Consider the following 16,016-nt stretch of genomic DNA (forward strand, 5'->3'; position numbering starts at 1 on the left):
ATTAAAATAAATACCAAGTATTTTCTTTAGGCTTCATTTGATTAGTAATCAACCTGGTTCTGACAAATATATATGGTCTGGATGGTGGGAAGCCAGAGGGGTTTGAGAAAGAAGCATTATGAAAAAAATAAATCTTCAAAATGAGTTCTCTTAAGTATGAATAGGTGGAAATCTCTGAACAATCCTTATCATTTGCATTAACCTGGGGCTTTAGAAAACACAAGAAAATATGGTTTTAAAGCAGTAGCAGTAATAAAATATTTATCATAATTATACTTAGCATTTATTGACTACTTACTATATACACCAAGAACTGCTAAACAGCTTATATGCATCATTTCATTTAATCTTCATGATCCCCCTATGTGGTCTTAACCGTTACTGAACTCTATTTATCAGATGAGGGGCCCCAGGCTAAGAGTCAAGATAATATAAAGGAGGTAGGTGGCAGAGCTAGGATTTGAACTCAGGCTAACCTGTGCACCATGATGCCTGCTGGCCCACCTCCACTGACTTGTTCTACTGCCATCATGAAATTTTTTAAATAACTTCATCCATCTGAGATAAAGTCAGCTCATGAACATATAGAGAATTTAAAAATGATGGAAACTCCATGATTACACAGTAAAACTCACTTATGTGACTCAAAAGAAAACACCGGGCAATATGTGGTCCTAGATCCTTAACTTGATATAACGTGGGAGATCCAACCTAGCTGTGTATTAGCAAAAGCTTGGATTTCTGGATGACACGGAGGTGTGTAATTTGTCTTAGATTACTACTTTCATCTAGCTGACACTGTAAATATTTTGGCATGATATGAAGTTACCAAAGCCTTTTAGAGCATCTAATTTTTCTGTGTGGCTGGTCACCCAAAATAAGAACCATTAATTTTATCATAATTGTCCACCTCTTTAGCTGTCCCTGATGTCAAAAACCACAGTGGCAATTCTTTAAAAAAGAGTTTCTCAATATGTGCACTGCCAAAGACCTTTCAATTCACTGACAGTATATTTCCAAATTGCTGTAAAGGTGGACATTTCCTAAAACATGGAATATATTTATCTATTTGAAGGGTGAAAAGGAAGAGAAATAATTGTGTTTTATTTGTTTTCAAAGAGCATATTTACTGCTCAGAAATGTCTCTGACCTACAAAGGCCATGGTTTAGCCATGAAGTTCTTGCTCTGCAACCAAAAGCCCTGAAACATGCCATGCTTAATAACTATATTTTTAAGTAGGAACATAATTTCTTCTCCAAATCTGCCACAATCATTTGGGAAATCCACTTGCTGCATTTGGAGTTTGAAGTTGGCAGCTGTGGGAAAACCCCCTGAGCAGAAGGGAATGCTGCTCCAGGGAGCTGAATAAATAATAAGCAACTGATAATACTAGTTGAGAAATAAAGACCCACGTACCCTACCATAGGAGGAACCTTATCCTTCCTACCCAAAGGCCAGTAACACAGCTCATTTGATGAGGAGCTCTTTCTATCCTAAGAGGCTAGCATGAGGAAAAGGAAGAAAGGTAATAAAATTCACTAGGCTCAGTGTATTATCATGTGTATTATGTGTTCTTAAAAAGGTGTGGATAATAGCATCAAGCATAAGTATTTGATATTGAAATTCTACCATTATGGGCATCCCTGGAACAATCATTTGAGATCCCACAGGTATTTACTTCAAAGAATTGGAGAGCAGAAAGAGAAGACCCAGAATCAAATTCCAGCATTAGGACTTGGTTTCAGCCTAATAGTCACCCACTCACCCTCTCTGCACCTCAGTCTCAAGTCTATGGAAATGGGCATAGTATTTAGCAAATTCCATCTATACAGCAGGAACCCAACAGTGTCCTGCCCTGTGGGACTTCTGGTTAGAGGCAGACTGACAAGTAAACTGATAATTCCAGCAGGATTAGAAAAATGTGATAGGGGTTTATAGCATCATTATTTACAACAGCCAAGCTATGGAGGCAGGCCAAGTGTGCAACAACTGATGAATGGATAAAGAAGATGTGGCATATGTATACAAGGAATATTAGCTATAAAAAGAACAAAATCTTGCATTTTGCAATGACATGGATGGAGCTAGAAAGTATTATGCTAAGTGAAATAAGCCAGTCAGAGAAAGACAAGTACCATGATTTCACTCCTGTGTGGAATTTAAGAAACAAAATAAATAAACAAAGGGAAAAATGCGAGAGAGACAGACAAAGCAAGAAACAGATTCCTAATTATAGAGAACAATCTAGTGGGTTAACAGAGGGGTGGTGTGTGGGGGGATGGATAAACTAGGTGATGGGGATTAAAGGAGTGCACTTGTCATGATGAGCATGAGTGATGTATGGAACTGTTGAATTACTATATTGTACATGTGAAATGAATACAATGCTGAATGTTAACTAACTGGAATTAAAATAAACATTTAAATAAAAAAATTGTGATGGGGGCACTGAGTAAGAAAAACTCTGAATATACACATGACTATCTAAATATCATGACTTTTAGTGAGAAGAGCTACAGCCAAAACCATCCAGGTATATTATTAACTAGGCAACAGAGACTTAATTTTAACTTTCTAAGTGCCTTTTCTTATAGGCACCCTTCAGACAGACAATCAAACATTGATATCTTTTATTAAGCACCCACCATGTGCCATGCACAAGGCCAGGTCCTGGGAATACAACACAACCTCTACAAAGTCTCTGGAATTTCTAAGACCTTTAGTTTTTCTCAACTCCAACGAATTTTGAACATAGATTTGGTTTTTCCACTCCAGATGGATTACATTCTAAAGTTAGCCAATTTAGCTTTCTCTTTTTATAAGTCAACATTCAAAGTAGGATAAGACTGAAACTGATGGTCTGGTTACTACATAGATATTTTAAGACTGGAAAGTTCTCTCTAAGAATTTTAGAATTGTGAAATCAATCCCTAAGAAAGTTGCTTGAAGCTCAGGCTCATTGATCCTTTAAAGAAAAAAATCCCTGCCTTTGATAATTTGGGTAAACGGGTACATGAATGAAATAGGGACCATTTATCTGGGAGGAACTGGCTATTAAAATGTTTATGCCGTTCACCTAAAGGTTATGTCATTCACCTAAATCAGGTCGTGATCCCAGGACCCTGGGATAGAGCCCCGCATCGGATTCCCTGCTCAGCCAGGAGCTTGCCTCTCCCTCTGCCTCTTCCCTTGCTCTTGCTTGCTCGCTCACTCTCTCTCTAAAAAAATAAATAAAATCTTAAAAAAAAAAAAAAGAAAGAAAAAGAGCCACTACCCCAATCACAGGATCAGACAGTGAAGTTTAACTAAATCCTGTGCTGAGAAGATGGATACCTCTCTCTCCCCTATTTAGTAGCATGCTGGGGACTAGAAATATTGCCGGAGTCCTTGCCACACATAGGCACAGTTTACTTCAATCTCACAGATTTCAGAATAACTAAATATTAATGAGCATAGAGAAATGTACAACTGAAGAATTGAATAATTGAAAAATAAGTTAGGGATCTAAAGATATTTTGACTTTATCTATAGCTAGATGAATAGAGACACAAATTAAGACAGTAGATGTTTCTATCAAATCACTGCTACAATGTAATTTTTAGAAAACTAGTTTTTGAAGTCAACCTCATGAGAAATATAGAATTCTTAGGATACAATGTGAAAGGTTCATGACATGCTCCTAAATTATGTTTATGTTGGAGAGGTAGGAGAATTAACAAAAATGTCTCCTAGACTTAGTTTTTATTTGAAAGTAGCCATATTTTTAATATCTTGAGTTTTATGCTAGATAAGTAAATGTATCCTGCACCATATTATATCCTATTATTTAAGGGAGCTTTTAAATTTCTGTGGAACTATTTATTTTGGAATCAGTCACAATTTCTCTACATGTGGCAAAGAAATGCTTAGACTTGGAAGGGAAGTTGGTTATACCTCATACAAGGAGGTAAAGAAACATGGAAGGCTGGATGTATATCATATAGCAGAGCTGGATAAATATGCAGGACATTTCAAGGAACTTTAAATGCCTTGTGGAGTGGTCCTATTTAGAAATAAAAGGTCAAGGAAAAGTACATAGTAACTTGGATTATATTTCTATACATATGAAATCTCATCTTTTAAAATAAGATACAAAAAATATTTTTCTGGTAGCTTTTAATGAAATAATGTCTTCTGTCAACAAACATGGTATTTTTCCATTGTTGGGGAAACACTATAGTTAGGTCCTTAGCCAAAAGAAGCAGACAGAACACAAGCTACATTTTGAATATTCAGATTAGAATCTTCTCTTCCTACTCAGGCTGTCTCCTTCAAAAGGGACAAATTAAGGAAATTAATAGGAAGTGGTATTAATATCCACTCGGATCAATGTCGGTACCGCAGAGGGCACAGAATGGACCAATTCTACAGGGAGTCATCAACATTTCCCCTAAATACCCTAATTATGTACCAGCTGGTTGAATTCAGTGTATGCTCTGACTAGGACAAGGTCAGATCTAAGGACTGTCGTCTGATCTCCTAGAGCCAAATATCCAAGGTTTGCTTCTAAAATACAGGCAACCCTGTGTTTTTATTAACACAATTACCGATTTCCCTTTCTCTGTTCCAGCTTCCCAGCATAGTACATATTTCTATTCCCTCCTTTTTTCTACCACACATGCCATCCTGATAGTTCTAATTAGAGCTATTATGTATTAAGGACCTCCTATGCCCCAGCAGTTTGAAAACAGGGGTCTGGGGCAGATGGTGAAGATCAGTTACATGTTCAAAAATGAGCCATGTTATAAGAAGCCGAGAATAAAGGTACCCAGTGTGAGCAAGTACAAATTATGAATAAAGTCAAGAGTCAAGAAATGTTTATATTCATCTCCAGAAGGTGACACTAGCCTCTGCTGGGAGGGGACCTTGTGCTAATACCACATTGTCTCTGAAAGCTAAGTGCATAGAGCTGAAGTGGAGTTTACTAAGAGATGTAGCCATACATGCTATAGGCATTCCCTGACCATGCCTGTCAAGGTCAGGACTTCATAACAGCCTGGAATGAAGAAGCAATTCTTAAAGTGAATTAAGAATAATACTTGCATGAGGAAATGGAAATAAGGGTTTTCAAATAAAGGAGTATTATCTTTAATTTTGATACAGATCTTTAGGGATAAACTAACCAGAAATGACAAACTGGTGGACATAGGTAATTGTGGAATATCTTATTTACCCTTAGTGGCCTTAGGGGAAATCCAAACAGGTTGGCTAACATTTCTAAATCCATGATTCTTACCAGAATAGATTATTTCATCCATAGATCTGAGGTGATCAACATTGTTTCAAAGCTTAGAAAGACTGGGTATCTGATGAATGTTCCAATTTGAAATTATTAAAAATGTTACCTTTCTCTAGATCATGAAAGACTAGTACCTTCAATGGTCATTATCTCTGGATAATGCATCATTAAATGGATGGAATTTTCAAAAGAATTATAGAATGCGTCTAGTATGACTGAATGAGAACAGGGCAAAAATTGCTAAGTGGCTCTTATACCGAACTTAAATATTGAAAGTTTAGGATGTTCAGGAGAGAAAACCAGGTTTTCTCCTTTCAAGTTCTACAATGTTACTGATTATCCATGAAAGTATCACTCATCTTCACGCACTGATTTTTGTGGAACCCTAGTTTTGGTTCAATCTGTGCTCAATTCTAAGGCTCAGGAGAAATTAAAGTTGTAAGGAGGGAGAGGAGTCCATCAGGTGTCTGGAGAGCATATTGTTTAAGCTTCAGTTAGAGGAGCAATATTGAGCATACAAGGTTATCTGTACCATATTCATGCTAGGACGTTATCCAAGCTTTTCTTCTACAGGAGCTAAAAATGCAAAAAGAAGACATAGGTTCATACAAGAGAACAATGGAATTGCAAAGAAACTTGCATGGGATTTTTTTTTTTTCAGGGAAACCTCCAAATCATAAAAAGAAAAATAATCTTTAATGTCTAGAAATTTTAATAAAATAACTTACAAGTCAGAAAATAATCTTCATATTCTTTCAAATATTCATCCCTAGCATAGTTATTCCTATGAGAAAAATCAATCAATAAAAAATTTTACCCAGACAATGTCAAGAATAACTGTGACCAGACAGTGACTTTGGCATTGTGGAAAGAATATATGTTCTGGAGTAAGAAGGTCTGAGTTTGATTCCAATTCTCAATCAAGTGATCCTTTCTGAGTTAAATTCCTAAATATGAAGTGGAGATTGATGACAACTTCTCCATCCCAGGAGGATCACTGTGTGCCTCAAAAGGAGCAATACATGAGAAAGAACTTGGTACACTCTAAACTACAATATATAGGGTGGCTGGGATTGTTATCACTGTAATCCACTGTGTCTTTGGCAACCAAATATTTCAAAGTTATTAAGAGGCAGGAGGTATGATTTACAACAGTCTCTCTTTCCTTCTTCCTAACTGAATCATTCAGTCGCATTCCTTATAAAGGAGGCTTTAAAAAACTACAAGTGTGCAACCCTAACAAGAGACTGGATGGTGGTGGTTTGGCAACTGTTTTGCATAAGAAACAGCAGAGGAACTGAAGGGTGTTGGAGGTAAAAAAGGAAAATCAGAGGAGGTGAGGTGAGAGAAAGAACTGTCTTCTTTGGAGGGTCAGGTTATAACACAGACTGTGGAACAGACAAGTCCTATCCCATTACAGAAGAATGTGAAGGATGGATTGACTCTACAGATGGGGATCACAGTAATGAGAATTATGGAGAGAATTTCCCAAGAAATAACTGCTCTGAGGTAGACAGTGATCAGCCTGGAGATGTTAAGACTAAACTGGAAAGCCAGTTGAACTATGTAACTTCAAAAGGTCCTCTGACCTATGTTCCTCCTAGTACCTGAATATTTCCCTCAGGGTGAAATCCTACAAGTTGTATCTGAATTTCATTTTAAATAAGAGCTTCAGGACTTTGACACAAAATACCCATGGTAGATTGAACTATTGGTCCTTATTTTTCTCCTTACAGTACCAGCATATATCCAGTGCATATATCCATGGCTTCTTGGTGGATGGAGTGTTCCTTGCTGTTTGACTTGGTTGCATGACTTGTGTTGGCCAATGGGACGTTGGCAGACTGACGCATCAACATCTTCTATGCTTCATCATTATGATAGCCACTAACTCTCCAGCACAGACCTCAAGATGATATATCATGAATAGACTAACCTCATCTGAACTGCAGATGATCTGTAGCCTTTAGTAAAGTTACCTCAACCTATTTACAAACCATTAGTAAGAAATGAAAGCTTTTTTCTTTTTTTATATGCCACTAAAATTGAGGTGGGAGGCAGCTGGTTACTGGCAATAGCTGACTGATATAATATCTATTACAAAAGATAAATAATGAAGCAGAATTGTCTAAGATGCATACTGGAAACTGTGTAACTAAATTAACAAAATAACCTCACAAGAAACTGGTTTAACCAATAAGACTGCTTGACCTTCAAAGAAGCATTAATAAAAGTGCTCTAATCTATTTATCATTCAAAACTTGAAATCATTTAGGAAAAAGAATGTAAATAAAAATTACCGTAATTACTACTGCTGGGAGGCATAAGTATTCTCTCCAAAGGATGCACTTACATTTTTTAAATAATGAGAAAGGGAAGACAAATTGTTTTGAAATGTTTTTCAACAAAGACCAAATAAATTTACCCTGCCAACCACAAGTCTGTAAACAGGCAGCTGTGAGCAAAATGGATTTTAATCAAATTCAGATGAAATCACTGTTTCAAAGTACTCATAGAGGTATTGTCTAGAATTCATTAACAAGTTCCACAATGTAAATGTTTATGCCTATTCAGTAACAATGGAAATGCCACATAACAAAGTATGTATGAACCTATTTTTTTTTTTTTTTTTTTTATGCAGGAACTCAATGTAACTGAGAAGATCCCACGTTAGGCTGGATATGGAAATACTGACACCTGTTTCCTATTGTAGCATCATGGGCTCAGAACTCCTAAACACTGAGCCAGTGGAGATGGAGGCAGGCCACCAGAATTGAAGCTACAGTGGATAATGCTGCAAACACCATGCTGCCTTCTATAGGGACAACCCTAAAGAATGACAACTTACTTCATGAAGAGCAAATCAAATTTTTCTATCAGGGATCATATTTGATCTCAAGGTAAAAAGTATGTTTAGGTGAGAGAAGAGACATGTAAAATTTGAATTGCCGGAGGTTGCTTCTATTATGTGGTGAGGTCTGAAGGTAATCTTCATTGTGGCCTGCCTGGATCATAAAGTAGACTGAAAAAGTTATAATGAATAATATAATTTTTATACAATACTCATATCTGCTGCATGCTCTATCTGTGAACATTAGTTGTTTTAACCTAGTAGAATTATGTTTTTTTTTTAACCTATGAAGACAGCGAGTCTAATATGTTTGACTCTGTTAAAATTTTTGTACTGTTTCCCTTCCAACTACAGAATCCCTCTGCTGACATCTTAAATTTCACTCCCTCTGCTCTTCATAATCATTAATTCTGTTCTTATCAAGGATATTTGGGAAAATACCCAATGGGGCAATTTTTAAGAAAGCATTTGCTGAAAAAAAAAATTGAAATTAGGTGAAAATTATTGATATTAGAAGACCACCATGGTTCATTGGAGAAATTTCTTCAACAGATGATCTTCCAGCCAAGAATGTGACAAACTAATTTTAATGAGGTCCTCAGCAGAGACTCAAACATCTTCATGTATAAGGCAATAGGGTATGTGTGTATGTAGATATTGGGTGGAGGGTGGAAGTTACAAAAACATGCCTAAAAACATTTTAATTCTATTGCCTCAAAAAGACAAAACGCTTCCACTGGGTTACTGCAGACACAGCAGCCACCCGTGTGTGTATCCTAATGTGCTCTCCAGTTTCCTGCCCTTTGCTGTTTGCTGCCCCAGACCTGGATAGAGGAAAATTAATGATGAGATGTAGACTACATTAAGTAGCTTGCTAACCGTGATAGGGAAAGAGGGAAGGTCTGTACTTCCTGGCTGAAGGGAGATGGTGAGTTTTAGGATGGGTTAAAAGCTTTGACACTGCTCCTACTGTCAATTAAGAGTAGAAATAAAGAGGGGGGCTATGACATTTACGCTGCACATTTTTATCCGAGGGTCTGCCCAGAGCAGAGAATGGCCCCTACATGCCAGGGTTAAAATAAATGGCTTCATAGAATCACTTTGTTCAACTGCCTATGACATTCACTGAGTAGTTACCATGAGCTTGGCATGATCCTGGCTGGAAGTGGGAGAGGGAGGATGGAGCAGTGAAGAATACACCTCCCTCCTTCTAAGACTTTGGAGTTCAGTAGAACATTACACGCCTAAGAAACAGGAGAGCCCTGGCTGAGCAACCCAGGATTTGATGAAATAACTATAAATATAAGGCATGGAACCTGATCCCTCATAAGAATGTTGAACAGAGGTGGTAAAAAAAGAAAGGGTCACTCAAAGGACAGAAAGATTCTGGAGAGCCCAGTTTCAGGCCTCTCACAGAGGAGGAAGGCAGCTGAGTACCAGATGGTACTTTGTGAAGAGAGATGTACCTGAGGCCACTTATGGGTGTGACCCATCTCAGAAGGGAGGCCAGCACGCCAACCGGCTCTGGCCAGAACACCTTGGTCAGAGGTTATGAGTGATGATGGATTAGACGGGGGGCAGAGAGGGAGGGCAGCCAGGGGAAAGTGCTGAATGCCTTCTGGGGTGACCCTACAGCTGATAAAATCACTTAAAGGAGCTGTTAGAAAAAGTTAGACTTGAAGATGAAGAGCCTTTCTAGGACAGAAATAACAAAGGCTCAGAGAAAGAACTGGCATGTGGCATGGGGGAAGGGTAGTCAAAACTAAACCAATAAGTAAAGAGCTGAAATCACATAGGTTGGAAAGCAATAGTCAAAAAGTCTGAAAAGAGGAAGGAAAAGGTAATTAACTGAGGAAGAAGACATGGCAGGGCAGGGCATGTGGCGCTGTCTCCATTCCATGTATTAGAGTGAGGGGAGGGTATTTTAAATCCCTGGGTCCTTCCAGGAAGCTTGATGCATTACTAATGTGCTCTGCTACAGAGCTGTCCTAATCACGGCTAAAACGGAAGATGTCAGTGAAGGTCACTGCCAACCGGGCACTTTTTCAAGCAGCACAAATTAGCCTGCCGGAATCCAACAGACACAAAAAGATTCCAAGGCACCATACTATAAGTCGACATGAAGCCAAAAACAATCAGAAATGCTTTAATCACCTCACAAATAATGAGGCAGACCCAAATTTACAAGGCTGAGGTTCAAGAAAATGAAGTAGAGTGGTGATAAAGATATTTTATCAGTGCTCAGCTATCCCCTATTTTTCTTTTATTGTAGATATTTAAAATATTTACATTTTCAATTTTAGAGGTCTGCACTTTTCCAATTTTAAATCACAAAGATATTCCTAGTCCTTGACTATTAACATAATGTTCATTTTATTAAAAATCTCAAAAAACATGCAGAATATTTTTACAAGTTTCCTCCTTCGAGCCTTGTCAAATGTGAGATGAGCCACAGAGCCTCATCATGAGAGCTGAGGGTCATTTTCCAGATATCAGGTGCCATGTTCTGACTGCCCTGAAGACACAGCATGCTGGTGAATAACTGGATGTTCTGCGCTTCCTCAAAGTGCTTAGCACCATTTCTTGAACCTGATGAGACTTTGTGTTTATTGAAGAAGACAAGTTCAACGGTTGACAATGTTTTCTTCTCTGGAACAACAACACACCTGAATTCGCTTAAAGCACGGCATCTGGTCACGTCAAATTGTGTTCGTGAAGGAGGTATGTTTAGAGACTGAGTGCGGGGATAGAAAACTCGATCTTCCCTCAGAAGGGCAATGTGGGTGTTTAGAAGGACCAACGACTGGCACTGGTCTGGGCCAGGGTCACCCTCAACTCTGACAGTCGTGTAGAGCAATAACTGAACCTCTGCCAGAGAGGGGATGTTGACTTCCATGTTTCCATGAAGAATATAAATCATGTCAACCAAGGTATTCCGGAATCTGGATGACAACCGAACTCCATTTGCCAAAACTAAATCAGGGACTTCTGCTTTCCAATCCAGAGAGAGCTGAACCAGATCTTGTTGGAACAAAGGATGGTTAGTACAGGCAGCAACATCAGACTCAGGCATCAGGACACCCAGGATGTCACGGCATATCTGCTGACAGAGGTCTTTGTTGTAACTAAATACAGTGAGCTGCAGACTCTCTGTAGAGCCCAGGAATCTAATGCTCTGCCCACCAAAGCCAATTTGAATCTCCTCTAGTCCAGAAAGAGGTAGAGAATGAAAAACAGCCACTGAGCCTGACGGGTTATCTGACAGAACCAAAGTGTATAAAATGGAATGAAGCAGGAGAAAACACGCTGGTTGTGGGTCAGGTTCAGTATAGGTGGCAACAGCAAGCCAGTAAACACCCTGCACTTTGTTCACATCGCCCCCAAGTTCTGGTAGGGAGCAAGCCACGTGCTCAAGAAAGTCTTCTAAAGGGTGCTCCTGAAGTTTCAGCATCTGGGCTGGAAACTGTACCAGGGTCTGCTTAAATGCACAGCTCTGTCTAGCACCTTCGTATTCTAGGTGGCAGACTGAGCTCGGGAAGGAGCCTGGTGATCCCGCAGGTGCAGAGGCCACAGTGAGGCCTGGGGCTCTGAAAGGCGCAGAGCTCTCTCCTGGCCAAGCAGCACCTGCCTCCTCACTGTTGCTGCTGCCCACTTGAGCTTCTCCAGGGAAAGAATGAGACTCTGCTGACAGTCCGTGTGTCTTCAGGGATGTGTCTAGGGGAAAGTGTTTCAGAAATGGCAGTCTTCTGATAAATGTGATCACATGGGAGGTGAGCTCACTGGGGTCACGCAGGCTCCCCACGTGCCTGACTAGGCGGATCACCTCTGTGCCAGACTGCAGCAGGTGACTGCAGGTATCTTTATAAAGGTCTGAGAGTCTGTGGTAAAAATAGCCCAACCCACTGGTTGCTTCTGTGTTGGTATTCATCAGGGACTGTGGAAAGTTAACTTTTTTAGCAGCTAACTCTCTCTCGACTTGCTGCGCACCACAAAACTTTGAGGTTGGTGCACCATGAGGAACATTGTGGGAGGCACTTTCCTCACTAGGAATGTTTTCAGAGAGGACAAAGAGTAACTTGCTTTGCCTGGTCTGCTTGCCTCCATTATTCATAGACAATTCTTGGCACAAATCTTGCAGCAAAGTCCAGCCAGACTTGATTCCCAAGCTGTACTCATCTTTATGAGTCATCCGCTCACGGAAATTTCCTGACCTACGCTGAAAATGTTTTATGTCACTGGTGTTGCTTTTGTTAAGGGAAGTGATTTCAGGTAGACTGAAACATTTTGGTTGAAAACAGCCTGCGGATGCAAGATGACCAGGTCTGCAATCACTGTTCTGCAGCAGCTCATACACTGAGGACTGATGGCCTTGCTGCTGGGCTCTCTCTTGTGATTCTGAGAAGGGAGCCATAGCGCCTGAGATGCTCCATGCCAAGGGATGATCTTCGTGGTGGTTCTGATCCACCTCCCTCCCCTCTTCTCTGCTGGAAGTGTCAGGAACATCTCTGGGCCGCAGTGGGACAAGACGCCTTTTCTGTTCAAGATGTCAAAAACAGTTGAAATGGGAATGTGGAGGCACCTTTTGCAAATCTTTGGCACATGAAAATTCTTGCAGTCATTGGTTTCATTGTGTAGATTAATGCAGAGGTTAAATTGAAAGCCTAAGCCATTCATATGATTAATATGTGATTTAAGAACAGATGATCTGATTCACAAATAGAATGTTAATTTCTATTTATTTATCTTACAAATTGCTGAGTATTTGATAGAAATACACTGCATGGGATTGATCCACAGTATCCATTTCTTGGTCTAACATTTCAAATTGCTCCAAAATAAATCCTAAGATCTTTGATTCGATTTTCAAAAAGTCATATTTAGTTGTGAAAATAAGTCTTTTACCATATATCCAAAATGTAAATGGCATCAGGGCATACTTAGTGACAGTCAGATGACAAGGCCAAAAGAAATGGACAAGCATTTCAACCTTGGTCATCTCTCTCTTGCCTCTTGGCTCACTTCACAGGAATTCTTAATTATACCTGCCCTGGTTAGACCTCCATTGCCATAGCTACAAACCAGCACGGTGAAAGGCCTATAGGATACCCACTATAGGCCAGGCTCAGTAGATACAAAGAAATGAAGGGCAATGTCCTCCTCTTCCCAAGGAAGTCTGCTAGGGAGACGGAGGAAGATAATGTCATTACTGCATAACTGGAAAGGATGTGTAGCAGCAGCCAAAGTCAGTAAAGCTTCATGTGGAACTCCCACCATCTTACCTCTTGCTCTCTGTAATGTATGGGTGCCAACTGTAGACTTCTACCATCTAGTAGTTTTGGTTGTTTTTTTTTTTTTTTTGTTGTTGTTGTTGTTGTTGTTGTTTAGTTTAGGAATGTATGGGAAGGACAAGTGCCTCAGTGGAGGAAAATACAAGTAAAACCTCACAAATCGTATGCCCAAATAAACCTCGGTTTGACAATCCACCAGATAAATAAGCTAATCAATCAGGAGTATGTCCTTTGTACTACTGCCAACTCACAGTCTATAAAATGAGCTGGGTTTTTAAAACATCAAGAAGTACTCAGTTTCATTTCCAAACCCCATATCTGATTCTGATTTTATAATTCTGTCTTTTAAATACAGACCAAAGGAAAGGAAAGGATACTGTTACGAATGAAAAACTGGGCAAGGAGCCTCCACCACAGTCATATGTCATTCAAATAAAGTCAAAGCACTTTTCAACCTGCAGGATTCCGTTTAATTTTAAGTCCATATAATAGCTTGCCTTCCCTATTAGCCATTAATTTCGCTGGGACTTCAAAATTCTAATTATGCAACTAAACATTAAGAAAATTTAATCACACAGCATGCCATAATTTAAGGCGACCTTATCAATCTGAAAAATCATTACCTACCTCATATTTTAGCTTGCGTTGAATGGTGCCATTGTGGAGTTTCTCATTATCCTGATAAGAAAATAAAAAGCCCTCTATATTAAATTATAGCTTGTTCATACAGGGAAAAGAAACTGATTTGATTAGAAATATTTACGGGAACAAAATTCTAAAGAAGCATACTTGCTCAACAATGACAACCCTCTATACAATTTATATTCCCATGGTAAACACTACTCTATCAATCCATCTGACTGTAAGGGAACTGAGGCATCTGTTCCTACTCTTAAAATTCTAAGACTAATATTACAAGCAAAATTTCCTTAGGAAGTTTTCTTAGGTTGCAGAACAGGAATGAAATGTTTTTATTTTAATAAAAATCAACATCGCAAATTGTATCTTCTCAAAAGCAAAATTACATATCTACTTGGGATAATTTATCAGGCAAAATTAAATACTTAAGGAAATTGGTTATATTTTTGGAGAAAACAGAAAAACGTTACATGTAGAATCAAACAAAGTAAATAAAATGTTTTGGGAGACTTTATATTCATTTAAGAATTTTCCCCAGAAGAGGGATCCCTGGGTGGCGCAGCGGTTTAGCGCCTGCCTTTGGCCCAGGGCGTGATCCTGGAGACCAAGGATCGAATCCCACGTCGGGCTCCCGGTGCATGGAGCCAGCTTCTCCCTCTGCCTATGTCTCTGCTTCTCTCTCTCTCTCTCTGTGACTATCATAAATAAATAAAAATTAAAGAAAAAATTAAAAAAAAAAAAGAATTTTCCCCAGAAGAACAAAATTTTAAAATAAAGTATCTCTTGAATCAACACTCTTTATAACCTGTTGAGCTCCACCTAAGCAATATGTCATTCTTCTAGAACATTTTGCATCTCAATTTTCTCACTGACAAACAATAATAAAGGAGCCCATCACTGCCACCATCATCGCCGCCACCACCACCTTACGGCAAGGTCATCTTGAAAATGAATGACATATGACTTGGCTCCCTCAGCTCACCTTCACCACATCTGCAGATGCATCACCATCCTCACTAATCACGCGATGTAAATCCTGAAGTCGTCTTTGGACTTCTTCTTCAATGTAAGCATTGATCCTGAAAACAACAGATATCGGGGTCGTGGTTAAAGACTTCTAACCACAAAGGGCATATGAGATCCTTTCTTAATTCTGCCCTTCAAAACAAGGAACTTTCTCACTCTAAATGCCAAACATAATGACTCGGGACCTGGAACATTTTTCTACTTCCTAAGAAATCTACTGCCATGTGTTTACTATCTGGGTTTTCCCAAATAAGAAAGTACTGAACAAATAACAGAATGTTGAGGATAAAAGGTGAAAGTAGGTAATCCCATCCAAATCTCTCCTGGGCTTCCTTGGTGGACCCCCTGCTGCGGGGCAGAGGAGAATCACAGACACTGGTTTCAGAAGGCTCCAAGGCCAAAGACCTGACTCTGAGACCCAGCACTTCACTCATCAAGCCTCACTACCCTCTTATGCAAAACAGTGATAGTTATTTCTTACATCACAAAGTCATGTAAGAGGATTAAAGTGGGGAGAGCGGCAGGAAGTGGACAAGATCTCTGTGGATCTCCACTATTCCAAAGGAACAATGGCTTGAACTGTTTCTACTCTGTCTTCTCTCTCCATTGGCAGCTGGCTGGAGTAAAGCACATTTTAAAGGCCTCTCTACCTTTCAAACTGCCTGGCGTGGGCCAAGACAGTGGAAGCATGAAACGGCCAACTACTAAGGCAGTTGTCAACTGAACATCTGGTACCCTAGAGAACAAAGGTGAAATTGTAGGAAGTACAACCATCTACCCAGAGGAACCAGGGAGACCAGAGAATTTTAGTTCCAGCTAAAATCCTTCTATGGCTCAGGCTGCCCACATGGAAGGCTTGCTTACTTCTACACTCTCCCTCTCCCAGTTAGAGAAACACTGATTAGATGGATTACTTAACATGAACTATTTTGC

General features: G+C 39.4%; 1 protein-coding gene across 8 annotated transcripts in view; it reads right to left on the bottom strand.

The window, feature by feature from the left end:
• The window catches only part of KIF16B (kinesin family member 16B), a 292,648-nt gene that overhangs the window by 79,574 nt on the left and 197,058 nt on the right, over positions 1-16,016 (bottom strand). For 5 of the 8 annotated variants that reach the window (XM_055345060.1, XM_055345069.1, XM_055345039.1 and 2 more), the window contains 2 exons: positions 15,040-15,136; positions 14,046-14,096 (listed from right to left, as the gene is read on the bottom strand). In XM_055345060.1, the coding sequence (XP_055201035.1) occupies positions 14,046-14,096; positions 15,040-15,136 (148 nt within the window). Of the gene's footprint in view, positions 1-10,310; positions 12,665-14,045; positions 14,097-15,039; positions 15,137-16,016 lie in introns of those variants that run through there. The other 3 variants (XM_055345020.1, XM_055345012.1, XM_055345031.1) reach the window with 1 other exon arrangement.

The sequence above is a fragment of the Nyctereutes procyonoides genome, unplaced genomic scaffold (genome assembly GCF_905146905.1).
Source record: "Nyctereutes procyonoides isolate TBG_1078 unplaced genomic scaffold, NYPRO_anot_genome, whole genome shotgun sequence".
NCBI lineage: Eukaryota > Metazoa > Chordata > Mammalia > Carnivora > Canidae > Nyctereutes > Nyctereutes procyonoides.